Source organism: Rattus norvegicus, chromosome 8, assembly GCF_036323735.1.
Source record: "Rattus norvegicus strain BN/NHsdMcwi chromosome 8, GRCr8, whole genome shotgun sequence".
NCBI lineage: Eukaryota > Metazoa > Chordata > Mammalia > Rodentia > Muridae > Rattus > Rattus norvegicus.
Window position 1 is genome coordinate 119,838,125 of NC_086026.1, and position 22,875 is coordinate 119,860,999.

The 22,875-nt window shown below is 46.8% G+C and overlaps 2 protein-coding genes across 9 annotated transcripts in view; one reads left to right on the forward strand and one right to left on the reverse strand.

Annotated features, from left to right (window-relative positions):
• Positions 1-9,463, forward strand: part of Lrrc2 (leucine rich repeat containing 2) — a 33,074-nt gene extending 23,611 nt beyond the window's left edge. For 5 of the 7 annotated variants that reach the window (XM_017595598.3, NM_001393940.1, XM_006243926.5 and 2 more), the window contains 4 exon segments: positions 1,367-1,512; positions 4,942-5,097; positions 6,745-6,881; positions 7,148-9,463. In XM_017595598.3, coding sequence (XP_017451087.1) covers positions 1,367-1,512; positions 4,942-5,097; positions 6,745-6,881; positions 7,148-7,197 — 489 coding nt within the window. In that variant the 3' untranslated portion in view covers positions 7,198-9,463. 7 annotated transcript variants of the gene reach the window in all.
• A 359-nt stretch (positions 9,464-9,822) lies between these two features.
• Positions 9,823-15,425, reverse strand: Rtp3 (receptor (chemosensory) transporter protein 3). Of its 2 annotated transcripts, none has more exons than XM_006243965.5 (3): positions 14,940-15,425; positions 14,110-14,319; positions 9,823-12,163 (listed from the first exon to the last, which is right to left on the reverse strand). In XM_006243965.5, the coding sequence occupies exons 2-3, from the start codon at positions 14,265-14,267 to the stop codon at positions 10,924-10,926; spliced, it is 1,398 nt and encodes a 465-aa protein (XP_006244027.1). In that variant the 5' UTR covers positions 14,268-14,319; positions 14,940-15,425; the 3' UTR covers positions 9,823-10,923. The 2 variants fall into 2 exon arrangements, with proteins under 2 accessions (XP_006244027.1, NP_001101660.1); NM_001108190.1 differs by having other exon boundaries at positions 10,426-12,163; positions 14,110-14,303; positions 14,940-14,971.
• Positions 15,426-22,875: the final 7,450 nt, after the last annotated feature.

The window sequence follows — 22,875 nt, forward strand, 5'->3', positions numbered from 1 at the left end:
ATGCAGCATCTGTTCAACTTTATTCAAGAGTCGTAGATTTGCACTGAGGTAAAATATATCTGTCCATGTGTTTGAGTTGGCACCTTGCAAACAAGAACTGTGGATATAAAAACCACAAAAGAAAAATCCAGGGGTTGGGGATTTAGCTCAGTGGTAGAGCGCAAGGCCCTGGGTTCGGTCCCCAGCTCCAAAAAAAAAAAAAAAAAAAAAAAAAAAGAAAGAAAGAAAAAAAGAAAGAAAAATCCAATCTGCCCAGCTACCGAGGCCAGACAAGATCAAGGGGGTCTTTATCATATCACGTGACCCTCGCCAATGTGGGTTTCCTCAGGACTTGTCAGAGCCCGATGTAGTTCTCCACACACCATCATACTCTCTAAGACTTGAACTTTCCAGTTAGTCATAGTGGCACGCACCTTTAATCCCAGCAGAGGGACACTGATCTCTGTGAGTTAGAAGCTAGCCTGGTCTACATATTGAGTTCCAGAACAGCCGAGGTATTTTTAGTGAGACCCTGTCTCAAACAGACAAAGCAACAACAGCAGCAGCAACAAGAAGAGACTTGAACTCTGTCTGTTAAGACTTTGCACAAGCTACTTCCCTGCCTGGAAGACTCAATTCCAGTCTTCTGTCCTCCGAGAAATTCTTTCGGACCCCTGGCCACCACTCCATCATGCTGCTGGGCAAATTCACTCTTCATTTCCTGAGAGTCGATGCTTGTCAGTTCTTCTACATGAGTTGGCCGCTTTGTGAAAACGTCACCTCCCGAGGGCAGCCATCGTGTGCTGCTTACAGTAGTATACCCAGCAGGAAGTATAGCAAATGCTATACAGTGGGTGCCCAAAAGCACATAGCGGCTGTGGTCTTTGGGGCATAGACTCATGGATGCTTTCGAGAATGAGACATTACTCTAAACATCGTTAGTTGAACTTAGTTCCCGATTTCACGAGGTGTATTAGTGACATGTCTTGATGCCATTTATAAAATATCCGACAAAAGCAGCTCTCGGAAGGAGGGCCTCACGTTGGCTCACACTTCGAGGGTACCATCCATCATGGCCGGTAGCCGTGGTAGTGGGAGCTTGGGGTGGTCACTCCTACTGCGTAGTCAAGCTAAGAGTGACGGATGCCACTGGCTGCTCGACTTGCTCTTTCTTTCTGTGCAGCCCAGGACCCCAGCCCAGGGACCGTGTCAGCACAGCCACAGTTAAGGTGGGGTCTTCCAAACACTGTTAACTCACTCTACACAGTCCCTCCGTCCCAGAGGTGCTCAGAGGCTGGTTTCCACGGCGATTCTAAATCCTGTCAAGTTACCAATCAGGGTTGACTGTGACACAGGGTAATTAGAATGTTCTCTTATTCCTTTCCAGTTGAGTAATCTGAAACAGGTTACCTTTGTGGATATCTCAGCAAACAAGTTCTCCAGCGTCCCGATCTGTGTCCTGCGGATGTGTCGTCTGCAGTGGCTGGATATCAGCAGCAATGATCTGACTGACCTGCCACAAGATATAGACAGGTAGCTACTTGCATCCTAAGGTGAGGTACATGAATTGATTGCTAACACACTGAGACCGGTTGGCACTTAGATATGCTAGCACATAAATATCCTCTGAAACCAACTACTTTTCCAGGGTTTGTCTCTAGGAGATGATAGAACAAGACAGTTTTCATTGTGTATCACACATATGTCATGTATGCATTTGAACACCTCTTCATTGTCTTGGCAAATTTGATTTGTTTTAGTCATCTGTCTGTCCGTCTGTGCCTATGTAATAACTGGTTCTCCCCTTTCAGCCCAGGCTGGCCTGGAACTCACTATACAGATCTGGTTGGCCTTGAACTTGCAAAGGTCTGCCTGCCTCTGCCTCCCAAGTGCTGGGATTAGAGGTATACAACACCACACTTGGTTTTTTAAAAACTGAGTGTGGTGTGTGTGTGTGTGTGTGTGTGTGTGTGTGTGTGTGTGCACATGTGCGTGTTTGTGCATGCTTGGGAATAGAAGTCAGAGATTGGCTTGTGGGAATTGATTCTCTCCATCCACCTTGTGAGTCCAGGAGACCAGATTCGGGTTGTCAGGCTTGGTGGCAGGTGCCCTTATCTGCTGAGCTATCTCACTGCACCTTCCTTTTCTCCCTTCCTTTGAGACAGAGTCTTGCAGAGTAGCCCAGGTTAGCCTCAAACTCATGATCTTCCTGCTTCAACCTCCCAAGTCCTGGATCCATAAACTTATGCCACCACAAACAGCTTCGGAGAGATTCTTGGTTTCTTTTTTCTTCTTTTTTCTTTTTTTGATTTTTGAGATAGGGACTTACTCTGTAGCCTGGAAGGGCTCAGAACTCACAGTGTTCCTGACTCAGCTTCCTGGGTGCTAAGATTATTGATAAGAGCCTCTTTTTTAAAAAAAATATTTATTTATTTATAAATATGAGCATTCTATTTGCATGTATGCTTGCGTGACAGAAGAGGGCATCAGATCTCATTACAGATGGCTGTGAGCCACCATGCGGTTACTGGGAACTGAACTCAGGACCTCTGGGAGAGCAGTCAGTGCTCTTAACCGCCGAGCCATCTTTCATAGAATAATATTGTTAATTTTACTTCATGGGAATTGAAAAGATGTATTGTGTACAGAAACATTATTATGTATAAACACATTATTCTGCTTAGAAGAACATCAGTGAGAAAATTTTTTATTACTTTTCACTTATTAATTCAAGGCACATAACTTTAAACAGAACGGACATGGTAGCTATGTTGTTGAATTATATCCATGCAGCCATTTCTTTTTAAAAACAATTATGTGCTGGAGAGATGGCTCCGCGGGTAAAGTGCTTGCTCTGTAAACTGGGTCCCTAACAGTCCTAGGAAGGTCGTGTGTGGCTACTCCCAAGTGTAACCCTCATGCTCTTGTGGGCAGAGACAGGGAACTCCTGGGAGCTTGTGGCAACCAGTCTAGCCTATTGGTTATCACCAGATTCGGTGAGAGGCCCTGCCTGCCTCAGAATGTAAGAGGGTTGGCCAGATGGCTCAGTGGTTAAGACCGAGCACCCTTGCAGAGAACCCAAGTTCCAGAATCCACATCGGAGGCTCACACCTGCCTGCCACTCCAGCTCTGAGGGATCTGCCTTCCCCGGCAGCTGCACTCCGATGGCCACCTCACGGTCGGATACACATAAGTGTGTGCAAGTTAGAGGGAAAACAAGCGAGATAAAGTGAAGGAGCTGGAGAGGCAGTGTGGCTTTTAAGGAAGCCAGTGAGCCAGTTCCAGTGCTCTGGAGACAGAGGCAGGTGGATTTCTGTGAGTCCAAGACCACACTGGTCTACATTTCAAGTTCCAGGACAGCCAGGACTACATAGAAAGACCGGGTCTTAAAAAAAAACAATGATAAAACAAAGGGCAAGAAAAAAAGAATATTTAACTGTTATGCTGGAGGACCTGAATTCAGCTCCCCGCACCCACCCACCCACCACACTGGGAAGTTCACAACTGCCTGCACCTCCAGTTCCAGGGACCTAACACACTGGCCTCCGTGGGCAGCTACACTCGTGAACACATAATTAAAAAACATATAAGGTTGATTGATTGATTCATTCTTTCCTGCCACTGATACTATTAAGCCTGTGCCGACACACAAATAGAAATAAAACGTAAAATGTAACCTGTTTTTTTTTTTTTAAAGATTTATTTATTTTATGTATGTAAGTACACTGTAGCTTACCAGACAAACCAGAAGAGGGCATCGGATCCTGTTACAGATGGTTGTGAGCCACCATGTGGTTGCTGGGATTTGAACTCAGGACCTCTGGAAGAGCAGTCAGTGCTCTTAACCACTGAGCCACCTCTCCAGCCCATAACCTGTTCTTTAAATAGTAATTATTGCACTGAAACATGTAAGATAGATAGATTCATTCATTCATTCACTCATTCACTCATTCATTTGTGCCACTGATATTTTTAGGGCTTCTTATCTCAGGCCTGGAAAGAGGACTGGGCCTAGTGGATGAGAAAAAACTCATGTTCTCTTGGAGCTTACACTCTTGCTATGGAAGTGTAAATAGACTGTTAGGGCTTACAGACTGGTGGTGGCTTAGACCTGTTGTCATTCCAGATAGCATCTCTCTACTCTTGGTCCCTCTGAGGAATGAATGCTGGCACTTGCTGGGCTAGGGAGGCCAAGTGGCAGTTGTTTGTGTTTGAAATGACAGAGGAGTCTTTGAGATATTTCTGGCATTACACAAGACAGGGTAAATAAATGAAAAAAAAAAAACAATAAAAACATAAAAACAAAACAGAATCTGGAGGTAGGATCTCCAGACTAGAATGAACTAGAAAGCAAAGAAAACAAGCCTAAAGGTTGGAGAGATGGCTCAGAGGTTAAGAGCACTGACTGCTCTTCCAGAGGTCCTGAGTTCAATTCCCAGCAACCACATGGTGGCTCACAACCATCTGTAATGGGATCTGGTGCCCTCTTCTGGCCTGCAGGCAGACATGCAGGCACAACACTGTATACATAATAAATAAATATATAAAAAAAAAAAGAAAACAAACTTAAATCACCTTATTTTTTCATCCCCTTTTGTTCTGTGGCTTTTTTCTTCTTTAACGTTAAAAAAGAGTAGACTGTATGAAAGGAAACAGACTGCTCTGTTTATTCTCACAGGAACCCTGGGAAATGTAGGAGACACTTAGGTGTATGTTGATTTTTAGGCCCCGTGTGGCTTCTCCTGTAACTTGCTAAATCCCCGTCTTCAGTGGGCGATTAAGTCGGTAAAAGTAAAATCTACATAGTTTCATGCATAATTAAAAAAATAGTTCTAACTGTAAATGTGAAGCGTAAGGTCCAGGTTGCACACGTCTGTTCCCTGCGGAATGCGCTGAGGTTTCCGGGGGTGGAGGGAGTGGGGAGGTGGGGTCCGTCCTGAGCCTTCGTTCGCTTCTCCACAGGCTGGAAGAGCTACAAGGTTTCCTCCTGTATAAAAACAAGCTGACCTACCTTCCTCAAGCCATGCTCAACCTCAAAAAGCTCACCCTGCTGGTTGTCAGTGGGGATGACCTGGTGGAGCTCCCGACCGCCCTCTGCGATGCCTCCACGCCTTTGAAGTGAGTACACAGAACCGAAGGGCTCCCGGGGCCAGCACCCCTCCACAGGCGCAAGAGCCAATCGTCTCTGGCTCCATCCAGGGCGGTAGATTAGATTACAGCCTGGAGAGATGATTCTCAAATCCCCCAGAGTCTGACCCTACCCCAGTTTCTATGGGAATTCGAAGGGGTTCGTTTTTCTAATGCCCCAAGGAATACGATTATTAAATATACGGAGCTACAAATACTACTTGCCATTGGGCAACATAATGTGTGTCTAGCAAAGGCTAGACCTCTCATTTGTCGTGTCCCTGTTGCCCTGGATAGAGGAATCCTTTCTGTTTGCTTCATCTTTCTGACTTCCTCAGTGAACCCCAAAACAAAGACAACCATCCATGCAAAGGTGATACAGGCTCTAATTCGGGGTGAAGTCTTGCTCCCTCCAGAGTGGCTCGAAGACGACAAGGCAGGAAACCGTGCCCTGGGGAACCTTCCCATACGTCTCCAAAATTCTTGGATGGTGCATTATAAACGAGGAGGGGGAAAAACGGAGTTACGATTGGCTGACTCGTGACTCTTAATTTCTATTAGACAGGGTCTCTCCTGCGGCTCAGCCACAGACTCACTACGCAGTGGAGCATGACCTTGAACTCCTCACCCTCCTGTTTCCACCACCCGAGTATTGGGAGTCCAGGCATGCGCAGTTTATAGGATGCTAGCGATCAAAACCAGGGCTGTGCGCGCGCCAGGGAGGCAGTCTGCCCACTGAGCCACATGCCCGACCCCTGAGCATGGGTTATAAAGAAAAAGAATGATGAGCTGTGTGTTGCTCAGTGGAGAAAAGGAAGGATGAATAAATGGATGAGTTGAAGAAACTACTGTTTGGAAGGAAAATACCTTCATACTCTTTAAATGCTCATAAGAAAGTAATTTATCGGGGCTGGGGATTTAGCTCAGTGGTAGAGTGCTTACCTAGGAAGCGCAAGGCCCTGGGTTCGGTCCCCAGCTCCGGAAAAAAAGAACCAAAAAAAAAGAAAGAAAGTAATTTATCTATCCATCTATAGAGTGAAAGGGGGCAGCTCTTTACCTAGCCTTGCTATCCTGGAACTCATGTAGACCAAGCTGGCCTTGAACTCACAGAGATCCACCTGTCTCTCCCTCCTGTAATTTTACTCTATAAGAAGATGTATTGGGCTGGAGAGATGGCTCAGCGGTTAAGAGCACTGACTGCTCTTCCAGAGACCTGAGTTCAATTCCCAGCAATTCCATGGTGGCTCACAACCATCTGTAATAGTATCCAATGCCCTCTTCTGGAGTGTGTGAAGACAGCGACAGTGTACTCATATACATTAAATAAATGCATCTATTTAAAAAAAGAAAAAGATGTATTAATTTTATGTGTGTGTCTTGCTTTCCTGCATGCTTGCATGCATAACCACATGCATACCTAGTGCCCTCATTGATCAGAAGAGGGCACTGGATCTCAGGAAACCTGAGTTCCAGATGGTGGTTGTGAGCCACCATGTGGGTGCTGGGACTCAAACCCAGGTCCTCTGGCAGAGCAGCCAGTGCTCTTGACTGCGGAGGCGTCTCTCCAGCACACAGAAGAGGGGTTTCACAGTCGAACGTTCACAGTGAACACGTGTGCTTTCTGTACTTTTCCTACAGATTTGTAAGCCTTTTGGACAATCCCATTGACAAGACCCGATGTCAGGACACTGACGACACAGTAGAAAGCGAACAGGACCGCCAGCACTTCGATAAGGAATTTATGAAAGCATACATCGAAGACCTTAAAGAAAGAGGTGAGTTGGGGACTCGGTAAAACCATCCGAAATGACATAAATCAAACTGACAAAAAAAAAATAATAATTTGTAGCTATCCGTGAACCAAAACGATAGCACACACGCCTTTGATCCCAGCACTCAGGAGGCAAAGGCAGGTGGATTTCAGTGAGTTCGAGGCTAGCCTGGCCCAGCTCCACACAGAGAAACCCTGTTTTGAAAAACAAACGAAAAATGTAAATAAATAAATATCTTAAGTATATATTTATGTTTTTCTTTGTTACAGAAGCTGTTCCCAGTTATACCGCCAAAGTGTCATTTAGCCTTCAACTTTGATTCGCTCCACCGGAAGACCACAATGCCTTACTGCCCCGAGCTCTGAATCTTTGCATATGCGTTACCTCTTATTGGAATTGCGTCTCATGCTTGAGGGCAAAGTCTATAGAAACCACCATCATCACTGTTAAGAAGAATAACATTCAATTCATTGATAAATTTGCTTCTATACCAATGTTAACAGGCTAATGCACATACTTGTCTTAAATACTGCGTATTTAATATTTTAGGAAACACATTACTTAAAAAGTGACGACATACGGAACGGGTTTTGAAATTGGATGCACTGTGTTCAGGAGTCCAGGGCTAGAGGGCTGTGAATGAAATAGAGAATTTACCCCCTTGAAAGGGGTTCGGCACACTGTTCGTCTTTATTGAGAAAAGCGCTCCCTGAGTCTAAACAAGTTGCTACTTCCCCACTCCGAGTTCAAGTATGTTTTAAGTTGTACTTTGACTCCCAGGAGAACCTGAAGGTATAACTTGGGTCTTGAAGGTGGAAAGAAAGGTTGGTATACGTAGGGCGTCCGGCGCTAGCCGCTCAGACAGTGGGAGCCTGGGAGGATCCGAATACTGTGCTCTGTAGTGTCCTGGCTAGTCACCTGCTGGTCCTCAGAACAAAGAGCCAAGGAGTGCCTTCAGGACTCGTTCCTGTAGGTGTTGGGGACAGTGTGGAGACCTCACCGATGGCTTCCACATGGGGATCACAGGAGGGCTCTGCCCCCTGGAGCGCACCTGTGCGTTGGCAGGAGCCCCTGGGATGTTAATTTGCGCGGGCCAAGGCAGGGACTCCGTGTTCTTGAAGCACGTTTACACCACTGGAAGAACTCTATAAAGCTTCTATTTTTATACCAGTGCCTCAGGCTAAAGCAAGCAGGAAGTGGCTGGTTGCTCTGAAGAGAAGAAGGAAAGACACATGTATCGACTGTTTGTACGTGAGTGGACTCCTTCTGGGTGTAGTCCAGTGCAGCCCGCCGCAGCCTTCACATGGGGAAAACGTTCTGTGCCTGTGTTGTTAGGTGCCATAATGTCCAGAGATGGAACACGTAGTGTCTGACAAGCTTTGAAAACTAAGTTTTATTTATTTTTCTTTTCTTTTTTTCGGAGCTGGGGACTGAACCCAGGGCCTTGCGCTTGCTAGGCAAGCACTCTACCACTGAGCTAAATCCCCAACCCCGAAAACTAAGTTTTAAATGCAACTTCCTTAAAGAGTCACTTGTGGCTACCGAACTGTACAGTAAGGCCTAACCTGCCAGGTTGGGGTGGGAGGGCGATGTCTGTGGTTATAAAATAAATGAATGGGGTTGGGGATTTGGCTCAGTGGCAGAGCACTTGCCTAGGAAGCGCAAGGCCCTGGGTTCGGTCCCCAGCTCCGAAAAAAAGAACCAAATAAATAAATAAATAAATAAATAAATAAATAATAAATGAATAAGTAAATAAGTAAGTAAATAAGGGGGTAATTTTTACTCTTTTTAACCTGAAGAACTGATTTGCTCTCAGAATCATATAATTTAAAAAGGTTATCACATACACATAATTAAAAAAAAAAAACAAGGCTAGGAGATGGCTCAGAGGTTAAAAGTGTTACTACTTAAATCTAAGAACCCAGTGCAAACTGGTTAGCTGGCCAAGCCTACCGGAAGCTCTTGTTTTGAATAGGAGATGCCGCCCCAGTAACTGAAGTGGAAAGGTGCCAGAGGATGATTCAAACTCTGGCCTCTCCATGGACACACACACCCAGGTGCACCCCACACACATGCGAAAATACCACACACGCGCACACTCACGGAAAGTGGGAAGAGGAAAGATTAGTAATGGTGTTTCGGTATTTTCGCCTTTCGCCTGCCGCGGTTCGAATGAGGCCCGAGCGTTTTTATCATTGGTCTCAGCAGAGCGTCACTTCAACGGAAAGCAAAGTGTCCAGAGGCAGGCTAAAGGGCGAAACGTCTTTTGTCCCGACACTTAACGCTGTTTCAAATTGATGACTAGTCCTACTTGAGTGACTGCTGGATTTTTTTTTTTTTTTTTTTTGGTTCTTCTTTTCGGAGCTGGGGATCGAACCCAGGGCCTTGCGCTTCCTAGGCAAGCGCTCTACCACTGAGCTAAATCCCCAACCCCGACTGCTGGATTTTATTCCATACTCAAGGACATGCCTCATATCAAGATATGAAAACTAAATATGAAAAGATGAAAGTGTAGAATTTCACACAAATGGACTGTTCATAATTTATGTAAGTTTTATTTTAATAAAACCAGCCTTTGCGTAAAAGCCTTGTTCCATGTGTGCTTGGCTGTGTGCGTGTGTGTGTGTGTGTGTGTGTGTGTGTGCTCCAATGGTTGACACCGGGTGTCTTTCTTACTTCACCGCCTTGTTTGTTACTATTCTTACTATTGACACGGTGTCTCTCATTGAGCTTGTAGATTATTGTTCTGGCCACACTGACTGGCCAGTGACTGCCGTAATCTGTCCGTCTCAGCCCCCCACCCCACCCAACCTCAATCCCCACTCCACCTCCATGTGCGCATGCGCAGGAGGGACTACATGACCACGCCTTCCTTTTTACTCAACTCCGGTCCTTGTACCTGAGTGGCATTTTCAGCTGAGACCTCCCCAGCTCCCTAACTGGACTTTTAAATCAATTTCTCTCTCTCTCTCTCTCTCTCTCTCTCTCTCTCTCTCTCTCTCTCTCTCTCTCTCTCCTCTCTTGTCCCCGTCACGCAGTGGCTGCATGGGGACCATTGAGACCCTAGGTGTTCAGTTTACTATTCCTGTCTCAAACCTTACCAGACTGATAGCAGAAAGTCTGTGCAGAACATGCTGAGGAGATCCCAGGTTCAAGGCTCCTCTCCACACTTCAGACTCCGTTCTGTTTTGATAGGTCAAAACCATTTTTTTTTTTTTGGTTCTTTTTTTTTCGGAGCTGGGGACCGAACCCAGGGCCTTGCGCTTCCTAGGCAAACGCTCTACCACTGAGCTAAATCCCCAACCCCTAAAACCATTTTTTAAAAAATGTATTTAGGTAAAAGTCGCATCAGAAAATTAACTATGTGCTGAACATTGTGGCTTAGATCTGAGATTCAAGCACGTGAGAGGCCAAGGCAGAAGGATTGCTGCGAGCATGGGGCTAGCCTAGATCACCTAGTGACCCCCAGACCAACTTTACATTGTGAGACCGCAAACCTAGCCTAATCCGCCCTATGGGAAAAAAGCAAAGAAAAGAAAACGAATTATTTTTTCAAAAGCTTACTGTTTATTGATGTGTATTTGAACGTTCTATTTGCTCATGTGCCTGATGACAGAAGAGGGCATCAGGTGCCATGATAGATTGTGCTCTGAGCCACCGTGTAGTTGCTGGGACTTGAACTCAGGTCCTCTGGAGGAGCACCCAGTGCTCTTAACCACTGAGCCATCTCTCCAGCCTAGGGAAACTCACCATCTTAGGAGGGAAAGCTCAGCGGCTTAGTGCACTGACAGTGCTAAGAAGCTGCTACTGTTCCCACCAAATTCCTAAAAATGTCCATCACCTCTCCACAAAGGCCGCATTGCTTAAACCGTGGCTTTGTACTTTCCCCCTTCTCCAGTCCCCGGTAGCTACCTCTGGATTCTACTGATTTTATCGACATTTCGCATAAAGGGGATTACTCAACGTGTGGCTCTTTTGGGATGTTGCAATTCTTTTTGTTTTCCCACTCAGGGTTCTTTTTTTTTCAAGGCTCGTATATTGCATTTTATAATAAGTACCACAGCAACAAAAACAAGATTAGAAAGAACAGGCAACACTGTGGACTCTCTGACCCGAATTTACAGCAGCCCAAGAAGACCTTACAGAAGCACTCGCCGCAGCCCAAGAAGACTTTACCGAAGCACCCGCAGCAGCCTTCTAACACCTCACAGAAGCACTCGCAGCAGCCCCCACAGCCTGCGCAGCAGGCCCCGCAGCAGCCCCCGCAGCCCCCACAGCAGCCCCCGCAGCCCCCGCAGCAAGCTTTGCAGCAGGAAGACTGGCTTTCTGGGTGGATTGGGGCGCTTCTCTCTACTTGGCAAGCGGTGTTTGCTGGTGGTCTCCGTGAGGAGGAAGTGGATGGGACATATGAGGGAGTGGGTGGGGCATATAAAAAGGAAGAGGGTGGGACATTTGAGGAGGAAGTGAGTGGGACATATGAGGAAGTGAGTGGGACATATGAGGAAGTAGGTGGGACATACAAGGAGGAAGTGGAGGAAGTGGGTGGGACATATGAGGAAGTGGGTGGGACATAGGAGGAGGATGAGAGGGATGCCTTTGGGGCCTTGGATCTGGTGTTCTTTGCTGTATCTGCTGCTCTGTTGCTGCTGATGGGAGAAGGCATTTGAATAACACATTCGAGGGCGGACGAGCTTACTTCTGACAGCTGTTTGATAGTCAGTCTTGGATTAGTTGATGGTTTTGAGGTGCGGCTAACCTTAGGGTCCTCTTTGGAGGGGTTACTGGCTTGGGGGCTCACGTCCGATGCTTGGGGCTTCTCCACTTTAGAGGAGGACTGTGAGCAGGGAAGGTCGGGACAGGCGGCAGTGACCTTAGGCTCCCTGGCGGATTTGGAGGAGGTAGGAGATAATGGGGGTGCTGGTGGTTTTGAGGCTTGGCCTAAGTCATTCTGAGCACAAAAGCCCAGCAGACAGGCCTCACAGTTGCCACTGTCATGTGGTCCTTCGAGACTGGTGTCCCCAAGCAAAGGGATCTCGCCCATCTGCTTAAACCCTTCTTTATAACACTTCTTCAGAATTCGGAAGAGCAAGTTGTTCAAAATCCTCGAGATGTTGTCCCATGTGAACTCTGGAGCCGCAAATGGAGCCTCGGGGCACTGATTACATCTCTGAGCAAACACCCTCATCTTCACCTGCCCCTTGGCCTTCTTCTCACACCAGCGCATGTGGAAGATAATCAAGACTCTGCCAGAGGCCCAACTTCGAGAGCAGGAAGAACAGTGGAACCTGCGGAGGAGAGGGCCAGAGTGTCAGCCGGGCTGTGGGCAGGTGCCAGAGGGAGAAGGGTGGTGAGAGAAGTGAACGAACCCCTCTTTCTCATCTCCACTGTACCACCAACAGGCCCTGGGACCATCATCAGGAACCTACTGAGCAAACAGTACATCACAAACCATCTGGCTCAGAAGGAACCCAGGGCATTTTCTAAGTCTTGGTGTGCACATTAACACACACTTGAAATGCACCATGCCCAGGACTTGGAGCTTAAGAGTTAGGATTGGGGGGGGGGTTGGGGATTTAGCTCAGTGGTAGAGCGCTTGCCTAGGAAGCGCAAGGCCCTGGGTTCAGTCCCCAGCTCCGAAAAAAAGAACCCCCCCCCCAAAAAAAAAGAGTTAGGATTCGGATTCGGATTCTGGTCACTGGGCCCAAAGCCATCGTTTCTTCAGATATTGAGGTAAATGTATTCAAGGCTATACATGCAACAGCCCCCAAGGACCCTGTACTAAAATCAACAAGTGGATATAAACGGGTGCTGGGTAAGTCACCAAACAGAACAGGAGAGGGTTTCAATCTCCAGCTTATAGAGACAGCTTGCCTGCTTTTGTTTGCATGTGCATGTGTGTGGTGATGGTGTGTGTGTGGGGGGTGGGGCTTCCATGATTGCAGGATCCCCAGAGATCATGGCCTCCAGCTCTCTCTTCTTTTGTGGGTCCCCCCTCCCCCAATTCATCCTTTTTCTTACATGCACCAGGGAATTTTACATTACTTCTGAGTGCTTGCCTCTGACAAGGTGCAGAATGACACCCTGTCTCAGGAAAGGGAGCACTTTTTCTAAGGTACTTGCACAAACACCTGTTGGAAACAGTGAAGACAGGCTAGAAGAAGCCCGTGCCATCTAGAACAGGAATCCTGCAAAGCCAGAACACTGCAGTGTGGCGTAGACATTTATTGCTCATCAAGTAATTCACAAACCCCCTCTCGATTCAGTGATGTTGGGGCTGTGGGATCTGCTGGCCAATGAGACTTGAGCAGCAGTGAGCTCTTCCCAAGGCTATGAGATTTCTCTTCCTCTACCTAAGTGACCTTGTGAGCCTTTAGCTCAGCTAAAATCGTGGGATTATTTTTTTCTTAGCAATCGATCCTAACTTTGCTTGAGACAGGGGTATCTGCAGTCTGAGATGAGAAGTTGGGGGAAGTTGGGCAGAATAAGTTAGCTCCCAGGCTGGATCTAGGCACAGAACCTGGGACCTTGTGCATGCTAAGTAAAGGTACCATTGAGCTCCAGTCCTAGCCTTCTTTGCTGTGTTTTGATTCTAGATTGCCCTCTTAGGGCAAATGTGGGAATAAACTGAGAAGAGATGATGAGAAGCTCTGAGCCCCATGGAATGCACTGACTGGGAGTGCATCTCACTCACTCAGTTTTGGTTTTGCACACGGGACTGAGCAGTCCCTAGCAGCCACCCACAGATAGGGCCTGGTCCCAGCACTCCAGCTTCGCTGTGTGGCAGAACTGAGTCCCAGGCTCTCAACTAAGCCAACTAAAGCTTTGTTCTGGAGCCTCCCAAGACATTTCTTGGCTGGGAAAGGTCCAGTCCCCTCACAGATGGCATCGGGGACGACAGATCCCAAGACTCTATCCTCTATGACCTCCTCCCATTACCCCTGGGACTTGGGGCACCCTCTTTCTCTTTTGGAAAAGAAAGTGTAAAACGTTGGGTGGCCTCTGAAAGTCCCCTTGAATAAATGAGCTCCCTCCGCCCCATTCTTTCCTCCCTTTTCCACATTCCAACCTGGGCTCCTAGAATCTCTCCCTGATGCTGTCTTAGGAAAATCCCAGTCCCTAGTGAAGCTGGAATTTCTTCCCTAGCTCTTCAGCGTGCAAGCCCGGACAGCTGAGGGACCAGTTGGCAATAAGCAAGACTATTCTGGCATGCGTACCATCATACCTCCCTCACCTGGCAAAGGCCTTTTGCTGGTATTGCGTCCATCCTGGCTTTAGAACATCGGGAAGAAGCTCCTTGTCTGGTGTGAAGGTCCATTTGTGCCACGGTTTCACCTCTTGAATCAGCTCCTGGAACACATGTTGCCATTGTCCTACGTCGTCTTCTGTCATGGCTACAGGGCTGTGCCCAGGCTGGGGCAGGGTCTTCTGGATCCAGACAGACCTGTGGCAAGAAGTGAATTGTCCACTCAGACAGCAAGGCAGAAAAGAAGGAAGCAAGGGGAGGGGCTTCCTGTGACGTTTGGAAACAAAGTTTCCCCAGACTTCACCTCCTCCTCTCCCTCACCACAACAGTGTTATGGCCAGCCTCAGACCATGGTCTTTGGGCTAGCAATCCCAAACACGAATTGGGAATGTAGTTCAAATCCTTCTGTACGAGGGACAAAGGTCAATTGAGTCTGTTCCCAAGTTCAGAGGGCAGCAGTGGACAGCCACAAGAAATCACAAAGCTCCAAGCTTTGGTTTTTAATATCTCAATGTACTAGAGAGGGAGAAAGTGTTGGAATCCAAATCAGGGAATAGCTGCCTCTGGCAGAGTCCCTGCAATGGTTGGAAGGCACACTTGCCTTTCCTGCTTCTAACATTTGGAAATCTCCATCTATCGTGCTGCTGAGCTCCTGCTAGAGGCAAAAAGGGCTTCCCTGGGATCCCCACACTCTGGGAAGCCCCTCGGCTACACCTTGTATCTCAGGAGGATGGTGATCCGTAGACATCCAGCTCCTCCACTCCGCCTACCAACTGTAGCCTGGTCACGGAGGTCTCAGGCCCAAATTCTCCACTTACCAGAAATCAAAGTTGGTGCAGTCAGTGTTTGCCTGGGAGATTAGGTGATGTCTCCTTAAATGGGTGGAAATCTGCTAGCTCAGGACCGACAGGGACCCATTGCCTTCCTCCACAAGAAGGTTGGTTCACACCATCACCCCAAACTGAGGAAGGGGAAGGGGAACTAGGCAGAGAGGAGCAGAGTTGGAAGGGCAGTGTCCTATGAGAGGCAGACACGATTCTGAGTGTCTATATACCCCAAGACTCCGTCCACAGATGGGGTGGGTCTTCCTATCACCCAGATGGCCATTGGCCTACTGCCCTGGTTGTTTCCCAAGCTGGAAGCTCCTCAGCCTGGAAGAAAAGAAGGAAGCAAGGGGAGGGGCTTCCTGTGATGTTTGGAAACTAAGTTTCCCCAGACTTCACCTCCTCCTCCCCCTTACCACAACAGCATTATGGCCAGCCTCAGACCATGGTCTTTTCTTCCTGCCCTTGTTTCTCAATGTTATTTGCTCAGTTATAAATTAACTACATTTGGGGAGGTAGTTCAGTTTCTCCTTTTTGACCCTCCTCCCTTTCAGCCTTTCACTATAGGTTGTCTCCCTGCCCCCCCTCCGTCCCACACAACCCCTTTGCTTGCTTATTCTACCTTTTGATAAATAGGCGTTTTCTATTTGTGGTCAATAGTGCTATTCTCTTCCCCTGTTTGGGGTCTTTCTTAGAGGTCTCACTGTGTAACACAGTCCCTAGAACTGATGGCTGACGTGTTCCCAAGAGAAAGGCGTCCACTGTGTTTCTAATCTAGAAAGTACAAATGTTAGGGGAGCTTCATTCCCAGTTATAGTGTGGCCTGTGGCCTCACTGTTGATAAGTCAACAACTGGATGTAAACTAAGGCAGCTTTAAAGAAAGGTTTAAAGTGAGGCTTGCATGAGCTTCTCCTGGGAAAACGGGTGGATGTCTAGTTACAAGGATGACCCAGAGATCATAGATCAGGTGACTGAAACACGAGCAGAGGATTGCTAGACACTCATGGTAGTCCCCTTAGGAACAACGACTCTGTGCTCAAGACAACATTTAGGGCCTCCAGAGAATCAACGAGGCCTTCCTTTGCCCACCTCGTGGCTTGCCTCCTCCTCTCTTACACTATACAGTAGAGCTAAGTTGGTGGTGGAACAAAATCTCTCCCATTTTTGTTTAGAATGTTATTAAAGCCTTAACCAGTGTCCCCCAAGACCAACGTCCAAAGTTCTCTCTTATCAGCTCAGGGTTCGATCATATAGTTGGGGAAGAACTATGGACATCTGAGAGGGAACAGAGGAAGGAGTGGCTAGAACCTCACTGGAGGGCCTAAGGACCCTTTCCTAGTATGAGTGTCAGCCACAGTTGCTCCAATTAACAGCAATGGATGTTACCCCCTTGGAAACTGGAGTTTCTACAGCACTAGACTTTTTAGCACTAGACTTCCCACGGATAGGCTCATTGAAAATTTTTCGAGGGTTGTGGAACATTGGAGATATATTTCATTTGCCCTTCATTGTCTTGTGTTGAGGCTTGAGGCTGTTAGGGGCAGATACACAGTGGTTCACAGTGTGATGAACCTATAGACGCGACTGGGTGTTGAGCAGGCCCTCAGCTAGCAACTCAAAGCTGGGAAGAGGCATACTAAGCAAAACTGTGTTATGCGATGATTCTTGACCTATTTTAGGCCAAAGTTCAACCGCAGGCTTCTTTACAAAGGGAGGCGGAGGGGGGTGTGCCACAGAAACATAGGAGGAGGCCATTTAGAGACAGAAGCAGTGAGTTAAATTGTCACAAGCAAAGGAATGCCTGGAACCTGAAGAGCGAGAGAAGTTTCTCCCTAGGGCCTCCGAACGGACAGAAAGACTGCAGACCGCTTAATTTTGGATGCCTGGCTTGCAGAACTGTGAGAATACATTTTTATTGCCTTACATCATTCAGTTTGTGGTCTCGTTGTAACAGGGGCAGTGGAATGGCCTCTTCTATACTATTCTTTAAGGACACATGTGTATTTCATACCGTAAAGGAATGTGCCCATAAACATCGCTGATGGCTCAGCAGGGACGTCTGCCAACGATTTGTTTGTTCTAAGTTAACCTTTGACTTAGCACTTCAAGAGGAAGGCCAAGCTCAGTGGCCTTGAGAGTATGTAAACCCCGCTGGACACACAGGGAGACATGCGGGGACCACAAGTAGATGAGATCAGAGCCTCAGAGCTCAGAGCCAGTTGACCCCATGACCAGAGGATAAAGACTACACTGTAGAACTGCTTTTGTTTGCCATTCCCTATAAAGTCTATTAGCTGGAGACGCGGGGACGGCAGGTCCAGAGAATGCTGACCCCTTCCTGTCTCAGATTGCCAGCTCTCTGAATGAAGCAGAGCCTGAAGAGTGAATCCCGGCCTCTGCTCACTGTGCTGATGGGTCACCATGTGCCTCAGATAAAATTCGCAGTCAGGGTCAGGGCTTATGTAACCAACAATCGCGAACCAGTGTGAAACTGCCAGACTTCAGTTCTGGCAGACCGAGCCTGGACGTTCTTAGCTCTTCCGACAAGGTGGAACAGCATCTGCTAACTGGAGGCAGAAGCAGAAGAGGTACCCGAGAATGTTTCACAGGAGCGGCTCAGAGGCTGCCGACCCCCGCGACTACTACAGTCCCCAAACTGGAAAACCCGTAGGAAATGAACAGCGACCTTTAATGCTCTGAGTGTTAGCCCTACCGGAGACCCTTTGGGTTGTTTTTCACAATTCCGCTATAAATGCGTAAAAACAAATAATTAAAAACTTTTTAAAAGTTCTTGGTCTAATACAACCTTTTCTACCCCTGGGCAGGAAACATCGTGTATCTTACAGTGAGTGTTGGTAAAGCTGGCTCACAGAGGGGATACCCGTAGTGGGGCAAGGGATCTAGGGGTCAGTTTCATGGCTCTGTCTGGGGTAGAATTGCCAGATAACAGTTTTATTTACATTTTATTTGAATTAAAAGTATCATATTCTAACAGCTGCTTATTTGAAATGAGAATTTAACTAGTTCAGACTTTGTTTTCTTTACTAAATGTGACTTTTCTGTAAGGCCTAGCAACCACAGCCAATAGGCTAGGAAGTGGGCTGAACTACAAATCCCATGAGAACATGGGAGGCGGCCCGCCGGAAGTGTTGTGGGGAGACCGGAAGAGAGCAGGGAGGATAGGGAGGGCCAATTTAATTGGTTTGTGTTGGCTTTCAGACTATCCCACTAGGCTCCGCCCGACAGCTACCTAGCAACAGCTTGCAGAGCCACTTGCCAAATGCGAGCCAGGCATGTAAAAGGAGCAACCCTAGTCATTTCCCTTTTCCCTTTCCTTTTCCCTTTCCTTTTCCTTTTCTTTTCTCCCCTCCCCTCCCCTTATCTCCTGTCCCCCTCCTCTTCTCTTCTGTCTCTCTCTCTTTCCTTCTCCCTCTGTCCCTACGTGTTCCTGGCCGGTCTCTTCTTTTCCTTTCTTCCTCTCTTTTTCTATTCCTGTTCTTCTTCGTCCCCCTCCCCGCATCTCTATTCCTTTCCAGGTCCCTGACCCCCTCTTTTCCCCATCCTTTTATACTAGGTCAGTGGCATAGCCTGATTCCTCAGGGGGACCCCTTGGGAGGGGCTCGCCAAGGTACTCCCTCCTAAGCATTATACCGCTTTATAAAACGTAACAGTTTGCTGATAACCCGCCTTGTTCTCCTGGGGCGTGTGTGTGCGTGCTTGTGTGGTGTGTGTGTGTGTGGTGTATACAAATAAGTAGAGGCCAGAAGTCAACCCAAGCCCCAGAAATTCCGGTTTCTTCCTCTGCATTGCTGGATATAAGTGCATTGTCATACCCGGCCTTTCTTGCAAGGCAGACACGTTACTGACTGAGCTATCTCCCCGGACCTATTTTTGCTTTAATCTATAAAAACCCAGGGCCCTTAGCTGGTGCTTGAAAAAACACTGACTTCAGGTGTCTAGACTTATCACCTAGTAACACAGTAATTTATGACCGTCATCATCATCTTTGTTCTCAGGTTGGGTGTGCCTCAGCTTGCGGGCAAGGCTGACGGTCCCAAGGACAGACAAACCTGGAAAGAGTTTAGACCACCAGCAAGTATAGAGGCAGACTGGTTCAGACATTCTGATGGCCTGTGGAGTTGCTGGGCGGGCAGTAGCCCTGAGATGCAGGGGAGCTCTGAGCCGCGTGGAAGTGTAGAGTAGATGGGACAGCTCAGTATACAATCTTTAGGGGCTGGTCAAGCTTAGAAGAGGACCTCACCGGAAGTCATCAAAGAGTGCAGAATCCACAGCTGCTTAGGTCTCTGAGTCCTTGTTGAGAGGGCAGCAGGAAACCAGCTCCACCATCTACAGCAGTGGTTCTCAACTTGTGGATCACAACCCCTTGGGGGGGCACCAAACAACTGTTTCATAGCGGGTCTTCCAAGACCATTGGAAAACACAGATATTTATGTTATGATTCAGAACACTAGCAGAATCACAATTATGAACGAGCAACAGGAAAAAAAATGTATGGTTGGGGCTCACCACATCATGAAGACCTGTATTAAAGGGTCGCAGCATTGCGGCATTAGGAAGAAGCACTAGTCTACAGGCTGAAAAGATACCCAGGGAACTCCAGGGCCACCACCAACACTGCCCTCTCCTGGTTCTTATTGGTAACCGCAGGAGCTCCCGTTCCTCTCCCAGTGTTTCTTTAGGACCCTAACAAGTTGTATGCTGTATTTCACCTCTAATGACACTAGGGATATATGTGGTGTACAGATATACATCAAGGCAAACACTCACACACATAAAAATAAAACCTTAAGAATGCTTTAATTATTATCCGCTAATTATCCATAATAATGTATTTATATCGCTGTATTTTCATACATGGGGGATGTTACTGTTTCACTCTCCTCAGCTGTGAACTCGCTGCTGTGAGTGGTCAGTATGATGCCGAGTGTACATATATAAAATTGTAAATAACAAATATTTCAAAAGTCTTTAATAGCGTCTGTAATTAAACATCATAATGGATATTCTTGTGACAGTTTCATATATTTACATAATGCATTGCAACCATATTCAACCCTTGATTATCCTCTCTTGGCCTTGTCCCACTCTTATTAGATTCCATCCTGTTCCCAAAGAACATTTAGTATAGTTTCATCCCGTGTGTGTGTGTGTGTGTGTGTGTGTGTGTGTGTGTCCTGATGGCATTAGTCTTGTTCACAGAAGCGTAGGTGGGAGCTTGGAGCATGTGCACCTCACCAATGGATACCTGAAGAACTTGTCAGGAGATGTGTGTCTCCATCCCATTGGCTATCAGGCTGTTAGAACAGGTATACTAAAACAATAAACTCCACAGAACAAAAAAATCCCCCCTGAAATCCCAGCCAGGAAGATTAAGAAAGCCTGGTGCCAGCAGACCGCTTAGAGAAAGGCTGGTTTCTCTGATGCTTATTGTGCACCCAAGCTACGTACTCAAGGTTCTTAGCTTTTGGTTCATCTTTTCTGTGGAATTTAACACTGGTTTAGGAGAGGTGGAGAAAAATTAGAAGTTTCTTTTCTCCTAGTTTGTCTAATCTATAGGCAAAGCTGTTTTCTCTTATCAGACTCCGTTTCCCAATTTCTTTTAAAATATAAGGAAACTGCCTGGTGGTGGTGGCTCATGCCCTTAATCCCAGCACTTAGGAGACAAAGACAGGTGGGTCTCTGTGAGTTTGGGGCCAGCCTGTTCTACAGAACTAGTTCTAGGACAGCCAGGGCTACACAGATAAACCCTGCCTTAAAAAACAAAAGTAAACCAACCAAAATGCACATAAATAAAGAAACTAGGTGATGGAGTTATAGATACAGGTACTCGGTGATACTATGACATCATACCAACTACAGTATCAAACAAAAAGGAAACATTATTAAAAGATCCCCGTTTGATATTAGTGTAGCCATTTCTTTTTTTCTTTTTTTTTTTCTTTTTCTTTTTATCGGAGCTGGGGACCGAACCCAGGGCCTTGCGTTTGCTAGGCAAGCGCTCTACTACTGAGCTAAATCCCCAACCAGTGTAGCAATTTCTTAAGAATGAGAATCTTTTAAGCTGACCCTTGCTTAGCCCCTAGATGTTAGACAATAGACCAGAAAGTACAGAAAGCACATCCCACCCACTCTCTAGGAAGCTGCCGGACCATAAGAACAGAGGGTATAGAACATATCTACTGAGGGGCAATTACAAGACAGGAAACATCTCTGGGAAGCTGACTGACCACTATAGATTGTGCCCCAGGATGAAAAAACCTATATCAAGTTAGATGTCCTTGGTACTGACATAGCTGTGCTGACATAGCTATAGCCTTGTCCTGGGAACTCCAGGAGAGAAACATCTGCCAAGTCAGATATCCTTGGTCCTTGTCCTGGGAAACCCAGGATGGGAAAACATATATCAAGTCAGACGTCCTTGGTACTGAAATAGCTGCGTTGATATGGTTACCGCCTTGTCCCAGGAATTCCAGGACAAGAAACATCTGCCTAGTTATCCTTGGCACCGAAATAGCTGAGCTAACGAAACTGTGTAATCTTAACTGACTATTTAAGCTGTACATTTCTGTTGTTCAAGGCTCTTCACATCCCTCCTGCGTGAGGACCGTGTCGAGCCCCAATGCATTGGTATCCCAAAGTAAATCTCTTGTTCTTACATCAAGACTGAGTCCCGTGTGTTCGTGGGGTGGTGGGTGTCCTCAGGACTGGAGCGAGAGTCTCCTCTGTCTGAGGGTCTTTCATTATAAGCTCATGAGAACACTATACTTAGCATATGTGGCTTACCATTGCACAGAATATTGATATATGGTTTATTTATTTATTTTATAGATGAGTACACAGTAGCTGTCATCAGACGCACCAGAAGAGGGCATCAGATCCTATTACAGATGGCTGTGAGCCACCATGTGGTTGCCAGGAATTGAACTCAGGACCTCTGGAAGAGCAGTTAGTACTCTTAACTGCTGAGTCATCTCTCCAGCCCCCAGCATATATTTATAATGTAATATATATGTATATGTATACACACATATACATACACACATACACACACACATTTCTTCTCTCTGCCTGCTGTTGCGTCCTAGAAATAACAGCACCTCAGCAACAAAAGAACTTAGTGTTGCTTCTTTGTTTCTAAACACTGTTCTCTTACAAAAGGAACGACACCTTTGAGAAGTATCTGATTCTAGGGCTGGGTTAGGGGAGAGAAGAGCTTGGAGCCTTGGGAAGCTCCACCTTCTGGATATAGTGTGTACATAGGTAATCCCAGCACTCAGGGAGCAGAGGCTACAAGTTTGCTGTAAGTTTGAGGCCAGCCTGGGCTATATTAATGAAACCCTGTTTTCAACAACAACAAAACAGAAAAGCGTTCAAGACCCATACAAAAGTATAAGACAGCTCAAAGGGACCAGGATCTAACTTGCTGGAGTTCTATTGAATGAAGCTGGAATGATCTGTACAATTAAATAACATCACAGTCTTATGTCAACTTGACACAAGCTAGAGTCATCTCAAAGGAGGGAACCTCCATTCAGAAAATGCCGCCCTCCATAAGATCCAGCGGTAGGGCATTCTCTTAATTAGTGATTGATGGCGGACGGCCCAGCCCATTGTGTGTGTGTGGGACATCCCTGGACTGGTGGTCCTGGGTTCTATAAGAGGCTGAACAAGCCATGAGGAGCAAGCCAGTGAGCAGGACCCTCCATGGCCTCTGCATCAGCTCCTGCCTCCTGGTTCCTGTCCTGTTTTGAGTTCCTGTCCCGATTTCCTTCAATGCTGTACAGTGATGTGGAGGTGTGAGGATAATAAACTTTTTCCAACTTGTTTCTTGGTCATGGTGCTTCATCACAGCAATAGAAACCCTAAGGAAGACACTATTAGATTATAACTTAAAGAATAAAAGAAATA